Raw genomic sequence first — 18470 nt, 5'->3', positions numbered from 1 at the left:
ATGGAGCGGTGGCTGAGGGAGCCCCCGCTCCGCCCCAGGGCTGCCCCGGGGCCCCGCCGGCGCCCCCCGCCGCCCCGGCCGCAGGGGGAGGCGCAGGGTCCCCCCAGGGTGCCGCACATCAAAGTGGAGGAGCCCGAGCCGGGGGAGGCGGGGGGCGGGCTGAGGTGCTTCCCGGCGCCCTGGGAGGGTCGGGAGGCCCTCGGCTCCGTCCGGAGAGAAATGGCCCGTGAGCGAGGCGGCGGTGGGAAGGAGCCGCGGGAAGCCGTTGCTGTCAAGGTGGAGCCGCCCGACGTGGCCCTTGAGCCCGGCGGGGTGAGGGCAGGAGCGGGCGCTGGCCCCGCTGCCCCCCCGTGCGGGCCTGCCCGTGCCGGCACCGATGAGCGCAGGGTGCAGCCGTGTGAGGGGCTTGGGGTCCCCCCTGGAGATCAGAAGGTCGCGGGTGTGCGCCAGCCCTTGGCTCCGGGGTCCCGCACACAAGGCCCTCTGCTGCCGGTGAAGCCAGTGCCGCTCAAAACAGAGTCTTTACCGGAGCCTTCAGTAAAGATCGAAACTAAAAATATTCCCTTCACAGTACTGCCCTCCGATTCAGGTATTGTGTTAATGAGAGCTCGCCGGGGTTCGGCGAGTGGCACGCAGGTGGCAGGTTATCGGACAGAACACTAGTAGTGCAAAGGTTCTGTCAGAAAACCATCCCTTCGGCTGGACCTCAGCTCGTACAGCTCTTCTTCAGCATGAGACATAAACGCATGGGAGCAGAGAGCTCTCTAGGGTTTGTTAAAGTCAATGTTTTGTCCATTTGCTCCCTGACTATGTTAAACCCCTTACAAGAGTGTTCAGAGTTGCACTGGGTTGTGATTCCAAGTTTAAGGTCAGGGATCTGCTTGATTTTTAAAGCTGGGAAGCATTCATACACCTCTCTGAGAAAATCTGGACACATTACAAGAGGAACATTTTGGAACAGCGGGATTAGAAGCTTACTTTTTTGAAAGGGATCTAGGCTTTCAAAATTCATTACTTAAAAGTGAGGTCTCGAAGACTGGAAGACTTTTGTTCTTCATTGATAATGTGAAGGAGTTCATTTTGAAGGCTTTTCCAGAGAGGAAACTGCTTTCTCAGGGATCAGTCGAGTTGTGAGGGGCCTGGGGTTCATCCTGTCACCAGCTCAATTTAAATGCTGTCATGTTTACAAAGAGCCAAAGCTGAGTATCATCTAGCAGTCATTGGTAACACAGGCTCCTCCAGCAAAACGAGTGTTCAAATCTGAGAAAAGGGGGACAGGGGGACACCAACCAGAACCCCAGAACAGCAACAACCTCAGCTGAGAAGCCAGGGACTGCACAGGTCCCTGCCATACCATCATTAGATCTGGTCCCTGCATCGCTAGGGCTTGGGGTACGTAGTTCTGGTGGTGATGACAAATTTGTAGTGGTGGTCTATGCTATACAGTGTTTACGTTATAAATTCAGAAGTTCATAAATTCTTAAGAAAACAATCTAGCCAAATGAAATGCAAACCAGTGTGCTAGGAGTCCCATATGCTGCCTTTTTTTTAAAAAAAAAAAAAAAAAGTAACAAACCCCAGGTAAATGATTAGGTAAATGACTCCTTATGCAGGATTCCTTATGCAGCAGTTCACTGAAGGTTAGTGGAGGGTACTCCCTTAGCCTTAGTTATTTTTCTAGGAACTACTCTCCAAATGTGCACCCAGTTTTATGTGTTCCAAAGCTCTAGTGATTCTTTTGACTGTTGCCAAATATCCTTTTGATGTACTATTGAATGTAACCTGTATTCCATATATTGCCTGGAAGATGATCATCTTTCCTCATTTGTTGCATAGGCATGCCAGATGCTCCATTTAGCAAGGACAAAAGTGGCCATGTAAAGCGTCCAATGAACGCATTTATGGTGTGGGCTAGGATTCATCGGCCTGCCCTAGCAAAAGCTAACCCAACTGCCAATAATGCAGAAATCAGTGTTCAGCTTGGATTGGAGTGGAGCAAACTGACTGAAGAGCAGAAGCAGCCCTATTATGATGAAGCTCATAAAATACAACAAAGGCACAGAGAAGAATTTCCTGGTAAACATATTTATTTACCTGAATGCTTTAGAAGCGCAAGAGTTTTTGAAAAAAAAAAAAAATCGATCTCTTTCATTAGAACCAGTAATACAGTCAGAAAAAAATTACAAAAATTTCAAGCACACAGTCCTTCTGTCAGCCTTCTAGTGCCTGAAAACATATTAGTTTTTTTAAAGCATCCAAAATGGTGTTTGATCCTTCATAGCCTCTAATGTTTCTTATGGTCTTAGACCACCACAGCTGCAGCAGCTCTTCTGAATGCGTTAGTCTATTGGCCAGATAGCAAGTTTATTGTGAACATGGCCTGCTGCATCATTTTACATGCTCCAAAAAGAGCTGCCCAGGTGGCCTGTGGTGACACATCCATTCCTTCAAAGCAGGAAAGGGAAATGCCATAGGAAGCACAAATGGCATTGTATTCTGTGGGATTCTTCAGTGTGTAGACTTGGGATTCCCAAATAACAGTGTGGAAGATGTTGTTTCTCAGCCTTTTGTGAAAAGGGTTAAAAATTTGTACCCTTCACAAACTCCTTTCTCCATAACACTGCAGTTCAATAAAACAGAGCCTAAGTACTTTGAAAATGCTTTTTAAAAGCTGATGAGATACCAGGTGTTGTGGTCCTTTCTCTGTTGTCATAATCCTGTAGTTCATTATTATGGCTAATCCTGGTAAAATCTGACTAATCTGTCATAAACAAGGAAAAGGAAGGACAGCACTCTCCCTCTCTCATTGCACCCTTCAAAGAAGAAAAGAAAAAAAGCATCTTCTTTAAAGTTGCATTAAGAGTTAGCCTGTGTAAGAAACTGAGCTGCTCAGTGTAATTTCGTATTTATACATCTTGCAAGGCAAAGGCAAACACACTCCTCCAAAATCTATACAGGGTTCCTAATGGGTTGTGTTTTCCATTATCTCCTGTAACCTGTGGGGATATGTGAGACTTAAGGGGTTAAGGAAACAATCAGGAAAGACCCACATTTTGAATACAGTCATGGTTTATTTCTGCGCTGAAAGCCCATGGTACAGCGTCATGTTCCCCTTAACCTGCTTTCCTCAGCTGTGCCACATCCCCCACTGTTCTGTATTTCTTTCACTCACAGTTACTATTTAGTAACATAGAAACTATGCCCAAATACATCTACTTTATTTCGACCTCTGATGAAATGCCCGATTTGCTAGCTCGCTGAAACAAATGGAGTACTGCCATTGACTATACGTGCCGTTGCTGAACTCATTGGTTTGACATGTCTGCATCTTTTTTCGTCTCTGACAGGTTGGGTTTATCAACCACGACTAGGCAAAAGGAAGCGTTTTCCACTCCCCGTTTCTACTGTATTTTCCAGCACTTCTCAGAGTATCGTCACTACAAATCCAGGTGGCATTTATCCCTTCCAGTCACCTGCTTTCTCTGTATTCATCCCCAATGTTAAGAACAGTACTGGGCATCCACCCTGTGAGTTTTCAGGAATTAATTATTTTAAAAATTCACAATTTACCTACTATAGTAAAAGTTATACATACGCTGCGTACAGTCAGAACAACTTCTCACTTTCTTGACATCACTGTTTCTACCAGTCCTCTGCAACACACCTCTGCCTCTTGGTCTCTACCTACTGTTTCCTCAGCCTCTTAAATTCTTCTCCCACAGATCCTTGGTATTGTCTTTGTAGTTCCTGGTTCCCTCCTCCTACCTCCTGATCTTTTTGGATCTCAATTGCTTCCTGTTAAGCTACAGCTGTTTCTTTTTCTTGTTCTGTCTGCACCTCACATTCATCCTACCTCACCAGCTCTAACTGCACAGTGCTCAAACCCTCCCTACCAAGCCTGAAAAAGCTCCTTAGCTTAGTCCATGGCGCCTCCACCCTGGCGTTAGTGTCCCTTGGGGCAGCATTGCTTGAGAGTAAATGCTCAGCAACTTGGATTGCTTGCAAGAGACAGCAGGACAGAATTGTCAACAAGGTCATCAGAAGGGAAGTCAGTAGAGTGTTAGTGCTTGCTGCAATATTAAAGCAGTCACTGAATCTGAACAAGACGTTTTTCATTTGCATATTTTCCATGAAGAGTAACTTGGGTATCTATGCACATCTGGAAGAGTTCTATATGTAGTTGCTATGAACTTGCACATACCCACAGTTTGAGCATATGTAGCTGAGCTTTTATACAAACAAAAATATAGTTACATAAGGAATGCATTAAAAAGGTGCACCTAACCTGGAAGGCTTCTCCTTTTTATAAGAAGCCAATATGGGCAGTGAAATAGGGTGCAGCCTGAGAGCCCTCAGTCAGGTGTAACAACTGACCTGCATATTTTGTAGTGAAAGAGCTCTGACTCTGTCAGTGCATGGACAGCGGATTTCAGCAACAAATAGTTTAGATCCAGGCAATGGCATTTTTCTCTTTAAGCATTACTGACATGGGCTGCTCTCTTTATAATGAGACAAGAGAATGAAGTGACTTTACACTGTGTGGTAGTGTTAGCCAGGGAACAAAAAACCTGTCTACACGAAGTAGATAAGCAGGCACTTCTGTATTGCAGCACTGGGTACTTGGTGGAATCTCCACAAATCAAGTATGCCTATGCCAATTTCACCATTACATTTATACACAAAATTTACAAGGTAGCACCCTCCCAGTTACAATGATTGGTTGGCAATTTGCACATAATTATAATATCTGCTGTGTCAGCCTCTTCAGTTACTACGCTTGCACAGAGGAAGGGTCTTCACCTGGGCAAGGGTCTTCCTGACCTGTGGGTGTGTTCTTTACTATTACAGTGAAGGTAGTTCAATTTGGGACACCTTAAAAGTAAGTTTTGTTGCCAAGTTGGATGGCCAGGTACCTACCTTGCCAAGTCGTCCAATAACTCATCCTATACACAATAGAACCCAGGTGCTCTGGTTATGGTCCAGAGAATAAGGACTTCAAGTAACACAGCCTCAAATGACAAGTAGCACAGCAGCCCTTACATCACTGGTTAGGAAGTATTAACATAATGGTAACATAGAGGCTGGTCTCTTAAAAAATCACGATGTTCCTATAGCTGACTGTTTCACAAAATATAGAAAGATTCAGTCAAACTTTCTGCAAGTTTTAAAGACAATCCGCAACAGTAATATTTGGAGATGTAAAAAATGCTCAGCTTTGTTCTGGTGAAGTTCAGAGTTAGTGATGTGATCCTTTCTCAAATCCTTCTGTAAATTGACTGAACATTCTTAGTTTTCTTACTCTGGTGTATTTTATAATGTTTTATTGTCCTCAGATGCTACTATTGTTATCCCAAATCTGGGTTCTTCACCCAGTGTTCAAGAGCCAACCCACACACAGAGTCAAGCTAGTTGTTTACTGAATGTCTGCACAGAGGCGGGTGCTGGGTGGTAACACCACACAGCTAGCCCACCTCTTAACATAGGGTAAAACATTTTATACACTTTGAACAAGTGTTGACAATTCCACTTGGTCACACTTAATTCTCATAGGTTCATAGGATCCTCATCTCCATTTAAAGATACAGTGTTTTGGGGTTTTTTTTGTTTTGGTTTTTTTCACTGCTCATGTTCTGTGGGGAGGGGGCTGTGTTAGTAGGGGGCTTTCCCAGCTGGAGGGTGGATCTCTCAGTGTGCTCAGGAGGATGGTTCACACATAGTTCAAGTAATTTTCTGCTTGGTCTCATTAACCATTTGGTTCTCCTTGAGATTGTCTTGTTACCTCTTAGCTTGAGGTATTTATGGTGTCTATTCCTTCTCCCAAGGCTGTTAACTGTTTCTAAGGATTAACTAACATCCTCCATTTTTCAAATTCTTTCTTTTTTTCCCCCACTATACATATTAATATATTTCTTCTGTTTTCTCTCTTTTTAAAAATTAAATATTCTTGTATCACTATGTTTTATTCTGGAATTTATTATCCTATTGTGGTTGAAATTACTCTTAAATACAAACTGTTAATGTCTAGATGCATTTACGTGCTGTTGACTCAGAATTTAGACTCTTAGACTAGGTAGTGGGATTTGAAAATACTTATGCAATGTATTTTGAAATCTTTCTGTATAAAGGCGGCCCTGTTGACATGAGGTGTTATTTGAGACTGTACATTCAAGTGTAAGTTCTGCAAAATATTTCAAAGTGAAGTTGGCTAGTGAGTACACTCATTGGTGAAACAAATAAGAAAACATATCAGAGAGTAGGGTGTTAGAACTGTTGCTTCTGTTGCTCACTGCTGCTTTGGCACCACACAGTTTTGTTAAGAGTTTGTCTCACTCCAACTCAGCTAGTAGACTTGGAAGGTCTTTTGAGCTTCAGGCACTAAATGCATCTTCCAGCCCCATTCTGTAGCCGTATCAGGACAAGATACAGCCCTCACCAGCCTCACAGCCTCAACACTCGCCAGCCAATTCCTTCCTCTTTCACCCTTGCATTTCTGTAGAAGGAAGCTTGAATGTGTGGGCTGCAAACCCATCTGTCAGAACACATACAGGCCAAGTGGTGTATGACTGAGTTGCAGGGAAGTAATGCTAGAAAGCGTTTTGGGAGAAACGGTTCTGGCTCTGGGTGTTGTTTGCTACACTGCTGTTTATGAAATCTCTCGTGTTTGATAAGTAACTGTTCTGTTTCCTAAAGGTGAGCCTCCGTCTGCCAGCTGTCTGTCAGCTTCTTCCATTCAACATGCTGGTCCAATTACTCTTTTCCAGACTACTAGTGCAAGCATTGCATCAGTGGCTGTTCCACTTCCAGCTCTGCCCCTGCACCCTGTAATTTCACCACAGCACATTGCTGAACCTGCTCAGATAGCAGGTCTTGATGTATCATTTGGGCTCAATTGCTCTCTGAAAAGACCTACACCAGTTTTCAACAGAAACCCAAGTAACATAACCGCCACCATTGGCAGAATTTCTGTCTCTAATAGTGAGCTGCCAAAGGAGTACCCAGGGGTTTCTGTTTTTCCTAGAGGGATACCTCTTCCCCAAACTGCCCCTTTTCTTCACTCACAGCTCTGTGAGCCTCCTCGCACCCATCAGCCAGCCAGTCTATTTGGAATGCCTCCTCAGTTTTCGTTTTACCACCGTTACTTTGTACCTGGACCGCAGTATTTCCCCTCAAGGTAATGAAACCCTTTATTTCAATACCAGTAAGAACAAGTGCTAAAAGGCAGAGAGTCTTTTGACTTGCAGAAAACAGATGGAGTATTCAGAAGGAAAGGTGCTCTTCCCTTCCTACAGCTCTTGTGTGATGGGACCTGCTGGCCTGAGGCTGCTCGTAATACATGCCCAGTTATTGAAGGCTCCATAGTATTATTGCAGTAATTGGCACTCCCAAGCCCACAGTAAATAGAAGTATCATCTTTCCACTTTATGCATCTAAGTGCAGTTGATTTCCACAGAAAAACATTAGGTAGAGATAGTGTAAATATATTTTGAAAATGATCGGATAGAATTAAAGTAGGTGTGTGAGATGTCTCCTGGGTACTATGATCGCAGCTATCATAACTACCAATATTTCTGAAATCCAACCTGGTGGGAAATGTCTTCACAATTCATATGTAAGTAGCAGTTCCTGGTTTTTCCTCAGCAGTCTCTGAGCAGTCAATCAGAGATTGCTTGATCAAAGAATTCACAGGCTAACAAATGCAATATCCCATGGGTATTTCCTAAGCTAAACATGCACAGAAAGCACCAGTGCCCTCCCAGCAGCAGGTGTGCTGCTCAAATGCAAGTCATCTGATGGCCTACTGAGGCTTGTTCTTTGTAAGGCATCATTTTTCTTTCATGACTGTGCAATATCTAACATGACAAATTATTATGACTATTAGACTTAAATTCCACCCATTTATACACTGCTCATTCCTACTAATAGCAGCAACCATTATGTTCCTATGGTGATAAGACTATCCAGTCATTAATTAGGGCTGTTGATGACCCATCAAACTAAAAAGAACTTTATGAGCTGGTAAGCACAATACAAGACATTTCTATTTTTGAGGTCCTTTAAAGAAACAGAGGACACATTCCCAAAATTGCTAAAGGTGAACTTTTCTTAGCCCTTGGTCTCTGCAATTAGACCATTTTGTGAGGCCTCTGAGGGAGAGGAGTGTTTTGTACCATAAAAGACTGTTCTGAGTTTACACATTAATGAACTTCTGAAGGCTGCCAGCTTTGCTAATGCCAGGATCTTTATAATGCAATGAGCTGTAAGTTCGTATTCCTATAAATTTATTTATTGTATACAAGAATCAGAATTTCTGAGTAGCACTGGCAGTAAAAAATATATGCATGCAGATTTATGCACTAAAAATTTAAATATTAGATTGGAAAGATGAATAGTTTCCTTGAAACCTCAATAGACATTGTATTAATGTCTTTATAATGTCTGCAATATAGAGCTCTATTACTTCTTCATATGCTGTTTTGTTAACAATGTAGTGAATTTCTGTAACATTGTGCAAATTACAATATGTGTGCCACTCCGCATCAGAATAAAAATTCAGACTTCTGACACTGGAGGAATACAGTTACATTTGACATAGTAATTTTCTGCAATCTACTATGTGGTTGCTTGTTAAAAATGTATCACTGTATATTCTTTAAATAGTAACATTGACAACCACATATTTGGCACAAGGATTCTTCTGTCAGTTTCCTGTTTGGTAACGTAACAGATGCAAGGGTTCACTCAAAAGACTAAATAAGAGCGTTTATCCCAGCTCTGTCACAAATTTTGGCATACAGAAATAACACAAACTGAGTTTTGATGCTTTGTTTTACTATTTTGAAGTACATTGGTTAACATACTGCAGGCTTATCAGATGCTGGCTTATCCATGATGCTATTTCATTGATAAATACCATGGGTTTGTGTGTTCGTTTTCAAAGCAATGTCAAGCATGTAGCTAGCATGAAGAGCTGCGTATGCAGAGACATGGAATCTGTGCATGACTCTTGTTAGGACCCTAGTGTTGAAATTAGGCATGGTTTAAAGTATGCATGTTTTGAATATTCCAGCAGGATAAGCTGACTAGCATAGAAAATTGATGTAATTCTGCTTTTTTTTAGTTGAATGGAAGTCCAGGCAATGTGCATTTCTGAAAGCCAACTTTCGATCTCTTTTAACTGCAGCATATGCCCATTCAGCCGACCTCCATTTGCCTGTGGGAATTTCTCCAGCTCAGTGCCTGAATGCTTTGGCTTTTATAAAAATAGGTACCAAAGACAGGAGGTGATGTTTTCTGCTATGGATGAAGGCTATCCTTTCAAGCAATCCCCAGAAGAAAGTACACGTCAGAACCAACGCAGCTCTGAGAGCCTTCAAGTAGCGCCCTGTCACAGCAGCTACAACCAGGAGCAGTATTTAAGCCCCCTACAACAACTGGATGTTGACGTAGTGAGGGAGGTTTTATCACCATACAGGCCACCTACTCCCTCCACCAGCCGCATAGTCAATGTAACTGACACCGATGAGGAAGAAGAAGTAAAGTTGTTGCAAGCATTGTAATTTTTAAAACGAATTATAATCCAGAGAAATAGAGAGTGGGCAAGAAATGTTTTCAGTCAGTATGTTCAATGGAAAACGGTAACTTTGAAGAGTTTGATGATCTGCTAGTATTTTAAGAGATTGCAGGCAGATCTGGGGAGGTCAAAAGCCTCTGGAATTTTTCCTGCTTCATCAGGGCATTGTTTGGGTCAGAAAAGCACTTAACACAGGAATTTAGCCTTAAGCATGTGATAATGTGCTTTCCTGAGGAGAGATGTATTTAAGTGCATCCTTTTAATGCCCAAATAGGCATTCTGATGGTATTTGTCATAATTCTGTAGGTATTACTTAGGAGTTTTAGCAAGTGAAATAATTCTGGTTTATGACTTTAATATAATTCTTACTGCAGTAAAATATTTTAAGGCCTGGAGAGTGAAGTCAAGAATGATTCAGCAATGCTTTGTATTTTTTCTTTGATGAGACAGTTTTAATGTGGTTATTCTTAACTGTAGTCTGTATTTGTGGTACAACTGTTGTATCACACATTGAAAACTTAGATCAGTTTCAGTAATATCTTGGTCTGCAACCAGTTCCATTAATAAAAGGGGGATTGTTCAGAAGGTATGGCGAGGCATGGTAGCACCCAGAGAGAGGAAAATGGATGGCATCTGGCCCTGTGACTTACACTAGTGGGCTGTGACTTGATCCCTGAGCATAGTTATATTGTAAGGAATTCTCCAGAGACTACCAAATTCTCTGAAGAATAACAAAGGCTTTTAATGGAGAGAGTATCTGTGCTGAACTTGGAGAGTAATGAAATTCAAAACTTTTTGGCCAAACTTTGTAATTCATGTTAGTAACTTTTTTTTCTTTCTCCCTTGCTTTGTGGAATAGATGGTTATTTTCCTCCGGGAATCCTGTTATTTTGCTGTTGTATTTGAATAAACTAATCTGAACAATGTATCCCTAGTGTTTCATTTTAAACCAAAGCCTTGGAACTGAGTGGGGACAGCCAAATCCTAATTTGTGTAATTCAGAGACTTCCTGCGCAGCTAAACTGCATATGCCTAGAATGACAAGCTGAAGTAACTTTTTCACACAATTTGGGCTATTAATACTAGTGTGTGTATATACGTAAGTGTGTCTTAATATTTATCATTATGTAAATCCAGCTACCACAAGAATACGGGAAGAACTGAAAACCACGGGCAGAGAAGTCAGTCCGTGCTGGGCTGCCAGAGGATGCTGAGGAATGATTCAGAGGAAGCTACATCAACCGTCTCGTGTAGGACATCCTGTATTTTACGGGTTATCTGTTGGACCCCAAGTGTCCTCTCAAACCCGAGGCTTCGGCCCCCGATGTCCGTTGAGACTACATTATTGATAAAGACAGGTACGAATGAAATCTCCTTAAGCCTCAAAAAATCCTAAGCCAGTGTAGAGTAGATATACTCTGGAATCTTTGCATTTTAAGTTTTCAGTCTCATATCAACATTTTTATTATGCTTTTCTGCTTCTGTGGGCTCATAACTCCATTTTCCAAGTCCAAGATCAAAACCTCTCATTTGAGAACTACTTTTTTGTAGTTAAAGAACACATTTTGTAGTTAAGGAACACAAAAGCATGAGTAAATCCTGTCTACCCTACTACACATTGCAATTGTGTTGTAAATAGGCCCCTGCTCCCACTGCATCTGCAGTGCAGATGGATCCTTAAGAGGAAAGTCTTATAAATAGTATAAAATGCCTGTTTATTTCTAAATTATCTTCTTACTGAAAGCTGATCTGGCCTGCAGGAATGCATGTGGGCAAATGTGCTAATTCCTACACAATTATCTTTTAGGGTATAAAACAGCTGTTTGTGGGATTATTCTCCAGCTCTAACTTTCTTCTTCTCCAATCCAATTTTCTTTTTACACACTGTGAACTCAGGTGTAAGACATATTTCAATGCACCGGAATCTAGAATGGGTGCTTGCCATGGGTACTACAAATTTACTTCCTTCTATACGTTATATACATATACCTATAAGTTTGAAGGGAGGTGCCTCAGGGCTGCCTCGTTGTATGTACCCTGAGCTTGTTGTGCTGATAGATCAGAGTGAGCTTCAGTGGGTCCAGGGATTCAGCATTTGCTGCACAGGATCCATCTGCTAACGGGACCTTTGCTGTTCATGTAGGAAAACACAGTATTATACCCTCAGTAGATACCTGTTCTGTTTAATACTGTCACTGAAATTGGGAATAAGAAAACTCCTTAACACCAAGGCAGCATTAAGAAGCAGGCATTCCTTTATTGCTGTGCTGGGTGCACGGGGGATCTTTCCACCTAACGTGCATACCGTATGTTACGTTTTGACGAGATTATATAGACCATACATACGTTTATACATTAGATTTCTCAGAAAAATCATACATATGCATTCAATAGGCAGTACTATATTAATTAAGCATCACGCATGCTCCTTACAGGTATTTTAGAAAAATTCTGGAGGTCTCAAACAACAGTTGACACTCTAGTTACTGCTGATCGAGAACTGAACCTCAGTTATCTTCCCCTATGTGGACTTGTCTTGACCACAGTTCAACATCTTTTGGCAATTTTGATTTCAGATCCAGCTTTGCAAGAAGATCTTTTGGTTTAGATCTGTCTTGGAATTACTGATTAACCCTCCCTTAACAATCTAATGTTGCACAACTACTGCTTGATAGCAATTATCCATAATAATTATACTGAAACAAACAGTCCACAGTAATTATACTGAAATGAACAGTACATGGTGACAATATACCACTAAAGCCAGTAGAAGAGAAAACAGGTTTAAGACATCCTGAATATTAATGGGAAACAAAATGTAGGGCTGAGCCCTCCCTGAGTGGGTCACAGGCAGGGCCCGTCAGCCCCTTGGCCAGCGTGTGCCCTCCTGCAAGCCCACCGCTCGACGGGACAGAGGGCGCTTGGGACATGAGACAGGTGTATTCTACTCTTGCGATACTTTTTCTTTCTTTGCTGTTTGCCTTAATCTACATTAAAACCCACCTTGCATGCTTCTCAGCTTGAAAAACAAATGAGGTGCAGATTTTCCAGTTTCTTTTGTTCCTGCTGCTCTAAAAATCTAAAGACATTCAGTAGTGCTGTAGCTGACCAGTTGGTGGGTCGGTAGTTAATGGAAGGTCAGTCTGTTATTTAACTTGAAATTTAGACAAAATATGTAAATATCTATAATGAAAAATGAGGGAACTTGAAAAAAGGAGGATGTTACAGTTAACAGAACACAGCCTTGGGAGAAGGAATAGACACCATAAATACCTCAAGCTAAGAGGTAACAAGACAATCTCAAGGAGAACCAAATGGTTAATGAGACCAAGCAGAAAATTACTTGAACTGTGTGTGAACCATCCTCATGAGCACACTGAGAGATCCACCCTCCAGCTGGGAAAGCCCCCTACTAACACAGCCCCCTCCCCACAGACTGTGGGAAACCCCCCAGCCCACGGTACCTTTCAATGGAGCGAGGCTTATAAGACCCAGTGAGAATTAAGTGTGACCAGACAGAATCGCAAGTGCTTTTTCGACGTGTATGGGATGTCTGTCCGGTGTGACACGCGGTGAGCAGTGCCCAGGCTCTGGGCGGGGGCTGGTGGGACACAGTGGGTGGTGAGCTGGGCCAGTGACACAGCCCTCCCTGGCCACCTGGGTGGGAGCAGGTTTGCCCGGAGTGGTGCATGGGGTGGACCCAGCATCTGGGTGCTGCTCTGGGTGTCAGGTTGGCTCAGTCCCGAGGATCCGTTTGCTGAGTACACGAAGTCCTGGTAAAGACTTTTTTTTTTTTTTCTTTCCTGGGAAGTAATATAGGTTCCACCTGCTCCACCGAGATACCTCTTTGCATGCCTTTAGGATGCATCCTGAAAAACTGGAACTGTTTCGGTGGGGGACCCTTAACTAAAAGAAAATTACACAGCTCCTGTAATAAGTGGTGGCCAGAGTGTAAGTTGGGTGGTGGTGAGAAATGGCTGGAAAATAGGACTTCAAATTAGAATACTAATATTGTGTTTAATAATTTTCTGTAGGAGAGTGGGTAACTGGGATGAAGTACTGATTTGAAGGATGATTTGTTCTTTGCATTGTGGGATAATTATGACATAAGAAAGAAATGTAAATTGTTACAGAGCAATCCGAGTGGTACCAATGCGTTGGCTGAAAGTGAACTGAAGATGCAGAGGTGCTGTTAGGCTGGTGGTATTGGGAAGGGCTGTATTAAGAGAAACGAGGAGCCGGAGGATGTACAAGTGTCAGTACTGCTGCTCAGCCAAGAAGAGGCTAGTACTAATTCGGATGAGCCATCTCCTCAAATGGAAGGGGGAAATTTCTCTCCCGTTTCAGGCAGAGCTTGGGCTCAGCCGCCGGTGCTACAGGCACCGCTCCGGCCGGCAGTGGCAGTTGAAGGTTTGCTGGTGTTTGGGCACGTCCCGTTTACCAGCTCAGACTCACTCAATTGGAAACAATCAATGGGATCATACAGCAATAATCCACACAAGATGTATCAGGGGAATGAATTGTGTTGAATCATAATCCCGTCTGGAGTGGCATGAAAACACTGTTAAACACTCTTTTTACTACACAAGAAAAGCGGTTGGTTTTGGAAAAGGCTGAACAAGACACTCAGAGGCGAAATGCTAATGATGACCCTGCTAGATTTATGCCTAAAACTGATCCAGAATGGGACCCAAATACTGGTGCTGGGAGAGGAATGATTAAACAGTATCAGCAATTGATTTAATATGGTATACAACATGGGGTCCCGAAATCAAAGAAAGTGTCGAAGTTACGTGAAGTTAGACAAGGAAATGATGAGAATCCCTCAGCATTTTACAAGAGGTGGTGTGAAGCAGCTAGAAAAAGGACTGATTTAGAACATGAAGATGAAACTAATAGGAGAATGTTTAATATGTTTTTTTATTGAACAATCAGCTTATCAACTTCAGATACAAGAAAAAAGATACAGAAAATAGGAGGGGTAGGAGGAATGACAATCTTTCAATTGATAAAAACAACCTATGAAGTATATAATAATCGAGATGAAGTAGAGAAGAAAGAAAGACTAAAAGATCATAAAATGAAGGCTAATTTGTTAGCGGCCATAATTGCTGGGAATTCTGTGAGAGGCAAGGGAAGAGGTGAGGGTATTATTGAGGAAATATCCAAAGTAGAGACGGAGGCCAGGGCTGGAATTCTGAACTGGTTTTAGAAAATTCCGTAGGGCTGAATCAATGTGCCTATTGTAAGTAAAGGAGAGGGACACTGGAAAAATGAGTGCCCAAAAAGAAGAACAATTCCCCAAGAAGGGATGACCCCTGAAGCTGATCTGATTCCAGTTCAGCTGGGGAACAAAACTGTTGATTCCTTGGTGGATACAGGAGCGACATATTCAGTCGTGACTGGTTGTAAGGGTCCTTCAAGTAACAGCTGTGTGCCACTCATGGGGGGTCACAGGGAAGCGAGATTTGAAATGATTTTTAAAACCAATGGAATGTAAAATTTGAAGTAAAACTCTTAACTTGCAAATTCCTCTACATGCCAGAATATCCCTTAGCCCTCTCAGGGCAAGATCTGCTGTGTAAATTAAGAGCACAAATAACTCTCTGATAAGAGATTACAGCTATACCTGCCAAAGGAAACAGCTTGGAAGGCTCAGATTTGGTTATTAATGAAGAAACAATGGGGAGATGTAAACATCCCAGAGAAAACTTTGGATGCTGTAATACCCACTGTATGGGCAACCAACAGAACCTAGAAGAGCAAAGAATGCAGTACCAGCGAAGGTTGAATTAAAACTCAGAGGACAACCAGTAAGAAAAACAGCGATATCCTATTAAGTTAGAAGCTCAGATGGGTTTAGAACCACTAATAAATTATTTTATTCAATGTGGACTATTGAAGGAGTGTCAATCTGAATATAATGCCCCAATCTTACCAGTTAAGAAATCCCAGACTCAAGATTACGTATTGGTGTAATATTTGAGAGAAATTAATCAAATGTACATCAGCATCAGTTGATGTACATCCTGTGGTTCCGAACCCCTATACCTCATTATCATCTTTATCTAAAAACAATGTCTGTTTTTCAGTATTAGATTTCAAAGATGCCTTCTTTTACATACCCCTGGAGGAGAGTTAAAAACTTTTTATGTTTGGATGGGAAAACCCAACAATGGGACAAAAAGTTCAACTCTACTGGACGGTGTTACCCCAGGCATTCAATGACAGCCCTGCTTTGTTTGGTAATGGATTGGGCAAAGATTGGCAAGGCAAAAATTCTTTGATTACCTTGCTCAATATGTAGATGATAGCCTACTGGGAGCCGTGACAAAACAGGAATGTCAGGCAGCCACCATCAGCTTACTGAATGTCTAAGCACTTGCTGGGTACTGGTATCATGGGAAAAAGCACAAATTTCTCAGCTGACTGTAGAATAACTGGGTTTTGAGATTTCTTAGGGCAAGGGAACATTAGGAACAGAATGAAAAGAGGCAATATGCTGCATAGCCCCTCCAAAATCAAAGAATTCAGAGGATTTTTAGGAATGGCCGGGTGGTGTCGCCTGTGGATACCAAACTTCAGTTTATTTGCTAAGCCCTCAGATGCTGCTGCCAAAGGGCCTGAAGAAATTCTTGAATGGACCCCTGAGTGTTGTAAAAGCTTTGACGCTACAAAATTGGAACTTATGAGGGCCCCTGCTCTGGCATTGCCAGACCTGGGTAAGCTTTGCACTTTACATGTGTATGAAGAACAACATGTGGCCTTAGGAGTTGTTAACTTCAGTCCCTGGAGACTGGAAAAGGCCGTGGCATACTTCCCTAAGTGATTAGTTGAAGTGAGCAAGGGATGGCCAGCACGCCTCAGAGCAGTGGTGGCAACGGTCTTATTAATTACAGAAGTTTGAAAATTGACTTTGGGACAACCTATTATTGTTTTTGTGCCTCATGCTTGTTCTGGCGGTACTGGAGCAGAAGGGCCATTGCTGGTTGTCCCCGAACAGATTGATTTGGTATCAGGCATCCTTGATTGAACAAGGTGATGTCACTTTGAAAGTGACTTCCATCCTGGATCCTGCCACCCTATTTCCCGTTAATGAAAATGATGAACTGGAACATGACTGTCTACATGTCATATAACAGGTGTATTCCAGCCAACTGGATCTGAAAGATAGACCCTTAGAGAATCCAGACGGGGAATTCTTCACTGATGGAAGCAGTTTATGGACAACGGGCAGTGGAAAGCAAGGTATGCTGTGGTACCTGAACAAAAGAGCACCTGTACCTCTGGACGCCCCAGTACATACCTCCCAGCCAGGAGATCTGGTTTGTATCAGAACCTGGAATGATGAACCTCTGAAAGAACGCTGGAAAGGACTATATTTGGTATTAATAATCACATCCACACAGTCAAGGTAAAAGGAATAAACTCTTGGATTCACTATACTCCAGTGAAGAGTGCCCCTCTAGAAGAGTGGAAGTCAAGAGAGACTGGATCTTTGAAATTAATACGGAGTTAATGAACTGTACCTGAACTAATTGGAGATCAGTGGTTTATTTGGATTGTGTACAGGGAGAAAAATTTATTGTATTTTGTATTATTAGTAATAATAACAATGTTATTATATCTTCACAAGTATACAGACTTTTTAGAATTAGAAATGAATGAACTACAAGGGGTAACGGTCCTCTTTTACTTGATGTTACCAACACATAAAGGGAACCAGGACAGTCTTTTAAGTCCATGGGACCAGAATGTCCACTTCAAGCTAATTGGGGAGGGGATTTTCAAAATTCCTGGCCTGTTCCTGAAGGAAAAGGCTGGTATTGGCTTTGTCGGGAAAAAGGCTAGAAAAATTTTACCAAAGAATTGGGCAGGAATATGTACATTAGGAGCACTAGTTCTGAGCATTACAGTAATGTGAAAATCACATTCTAAAGCCTGGTTGAGAACCTATTTCCAGAGATGTAAAAGAGGCCATAATCCACTGAGAGATGTATAACTTTCCACTCTTTTGCTTGGTGGTTCCTTCTGTGGCTAGGAGTAATTGAATTAGAAAAATCTATTGTAAGTATCTGCAATCATAGAAAAAAGTGGGAATGAAACTGCTTGTGCTACGGTGGCTTTACAACAGGCAGTTAGACCATTAGCTGACATTGATTGCAATTCAAAATTGAATGGCTTTAGATATGCTTTTAGCTTCACAAGGGGGACTGTGTACTGTACCAACTACTGGTTGTGTGTATGTGGATCAAAGTGGATGCATTTCTACTGATTTGAATTAAATTTGGAAATAAACTAAGATTTTTACATGAAACTCAAAAGGTTGATACCTCTAGGATTTAATCACATGGATAAAAAGGTTGTTAAGCATATTGATAATTGGATTGTTAGTGTTTGTATGCGTTTAAGTATTGATCCAATGTCCCTGTAAGTGTTGTTTGATGTTGATAACGCAGTCACAGTCGGGAGATAAGGTGAGACTTATCTAAAGGAAAGTGTTATTAGGTAGTCTCAAAGAGGGGGATTGTAGTCAACTGGCTCACAGATACCTGGTTAATAGGAGCTCAGTCTGTTATTTCACTTGAAATTTAGACAAAATATGTAAGTATCTATAATGAAAAATAAGAAAGAATTTGAAAAACAGAGGATGTTACAAATAGTGAACAAAGCATGGCCCTGGGAGAAGGAATAGGCACCATCGATACATCAAGCTGGGGTATTCTACCCTTAAGTTCACTTGTCTGTAGGAATGAAGCAAAAGTAGCAGCAGTGACCCACCCTTTAAAAAAAGCGTAGGGAGTGCTTGATATTATTTCCCTAACAGCACATCAGGACAAGCCCTTGTCTAGTACCTGATCATCTTACAGTGTTTCTCCCTCTTTGGCAGGACAGCTGC

The 18470-nt window shown here is 42.1% G+C and overlaps 1 protein-coding gene across 1 annotated transcript; it reads left to right on the top strand.

Annotated features, from left to right (window-relative positions):
* The first annotated feature begins 219 nt into the window (after positions 1 to 219).
* On the top strand, positions 220 to 9590 carry SOX30 (SRY-box transcription factor 30). Its single transcript, XM_037397447.1, has 5 exons — positions 220 to 589; positions 1837 to 2076; positions 3348 to 3527; positions 6691 to 7171; positions 9182 to 9590. Exons 1-5 carry the CDS (start codon positions 220 to 222, stop codon positions 9555 to 9557), a joined length of 1647 nt encoding a protein of 548 aa, XP_037253344.1. The 3' UTR covers positions 9558 to 9590.
* The last annotated feature ends 8880 nt before the right edge of the window (positions 9591 to 18470 follow it).

Source organism: Falco rusticolus, chromosome 8, assembly GCF_015220075.1.
Source record: "Falco rusticolus isolate bFalRus1 chromosome 8, bFalRus1.pri, whole genome shotgun sequence".
In the NCBI taxonomy this organism is placed as follows: Eukaryota; Metazoa; Chordata; class Aves; order Falconiformes; family Falconidae; genus Falco; species Falco rusticolus.
Note: the sequence above shows the minus strand (reverse complement) of the source record. Positions and strands in the feature narration are given on the sequence as shown.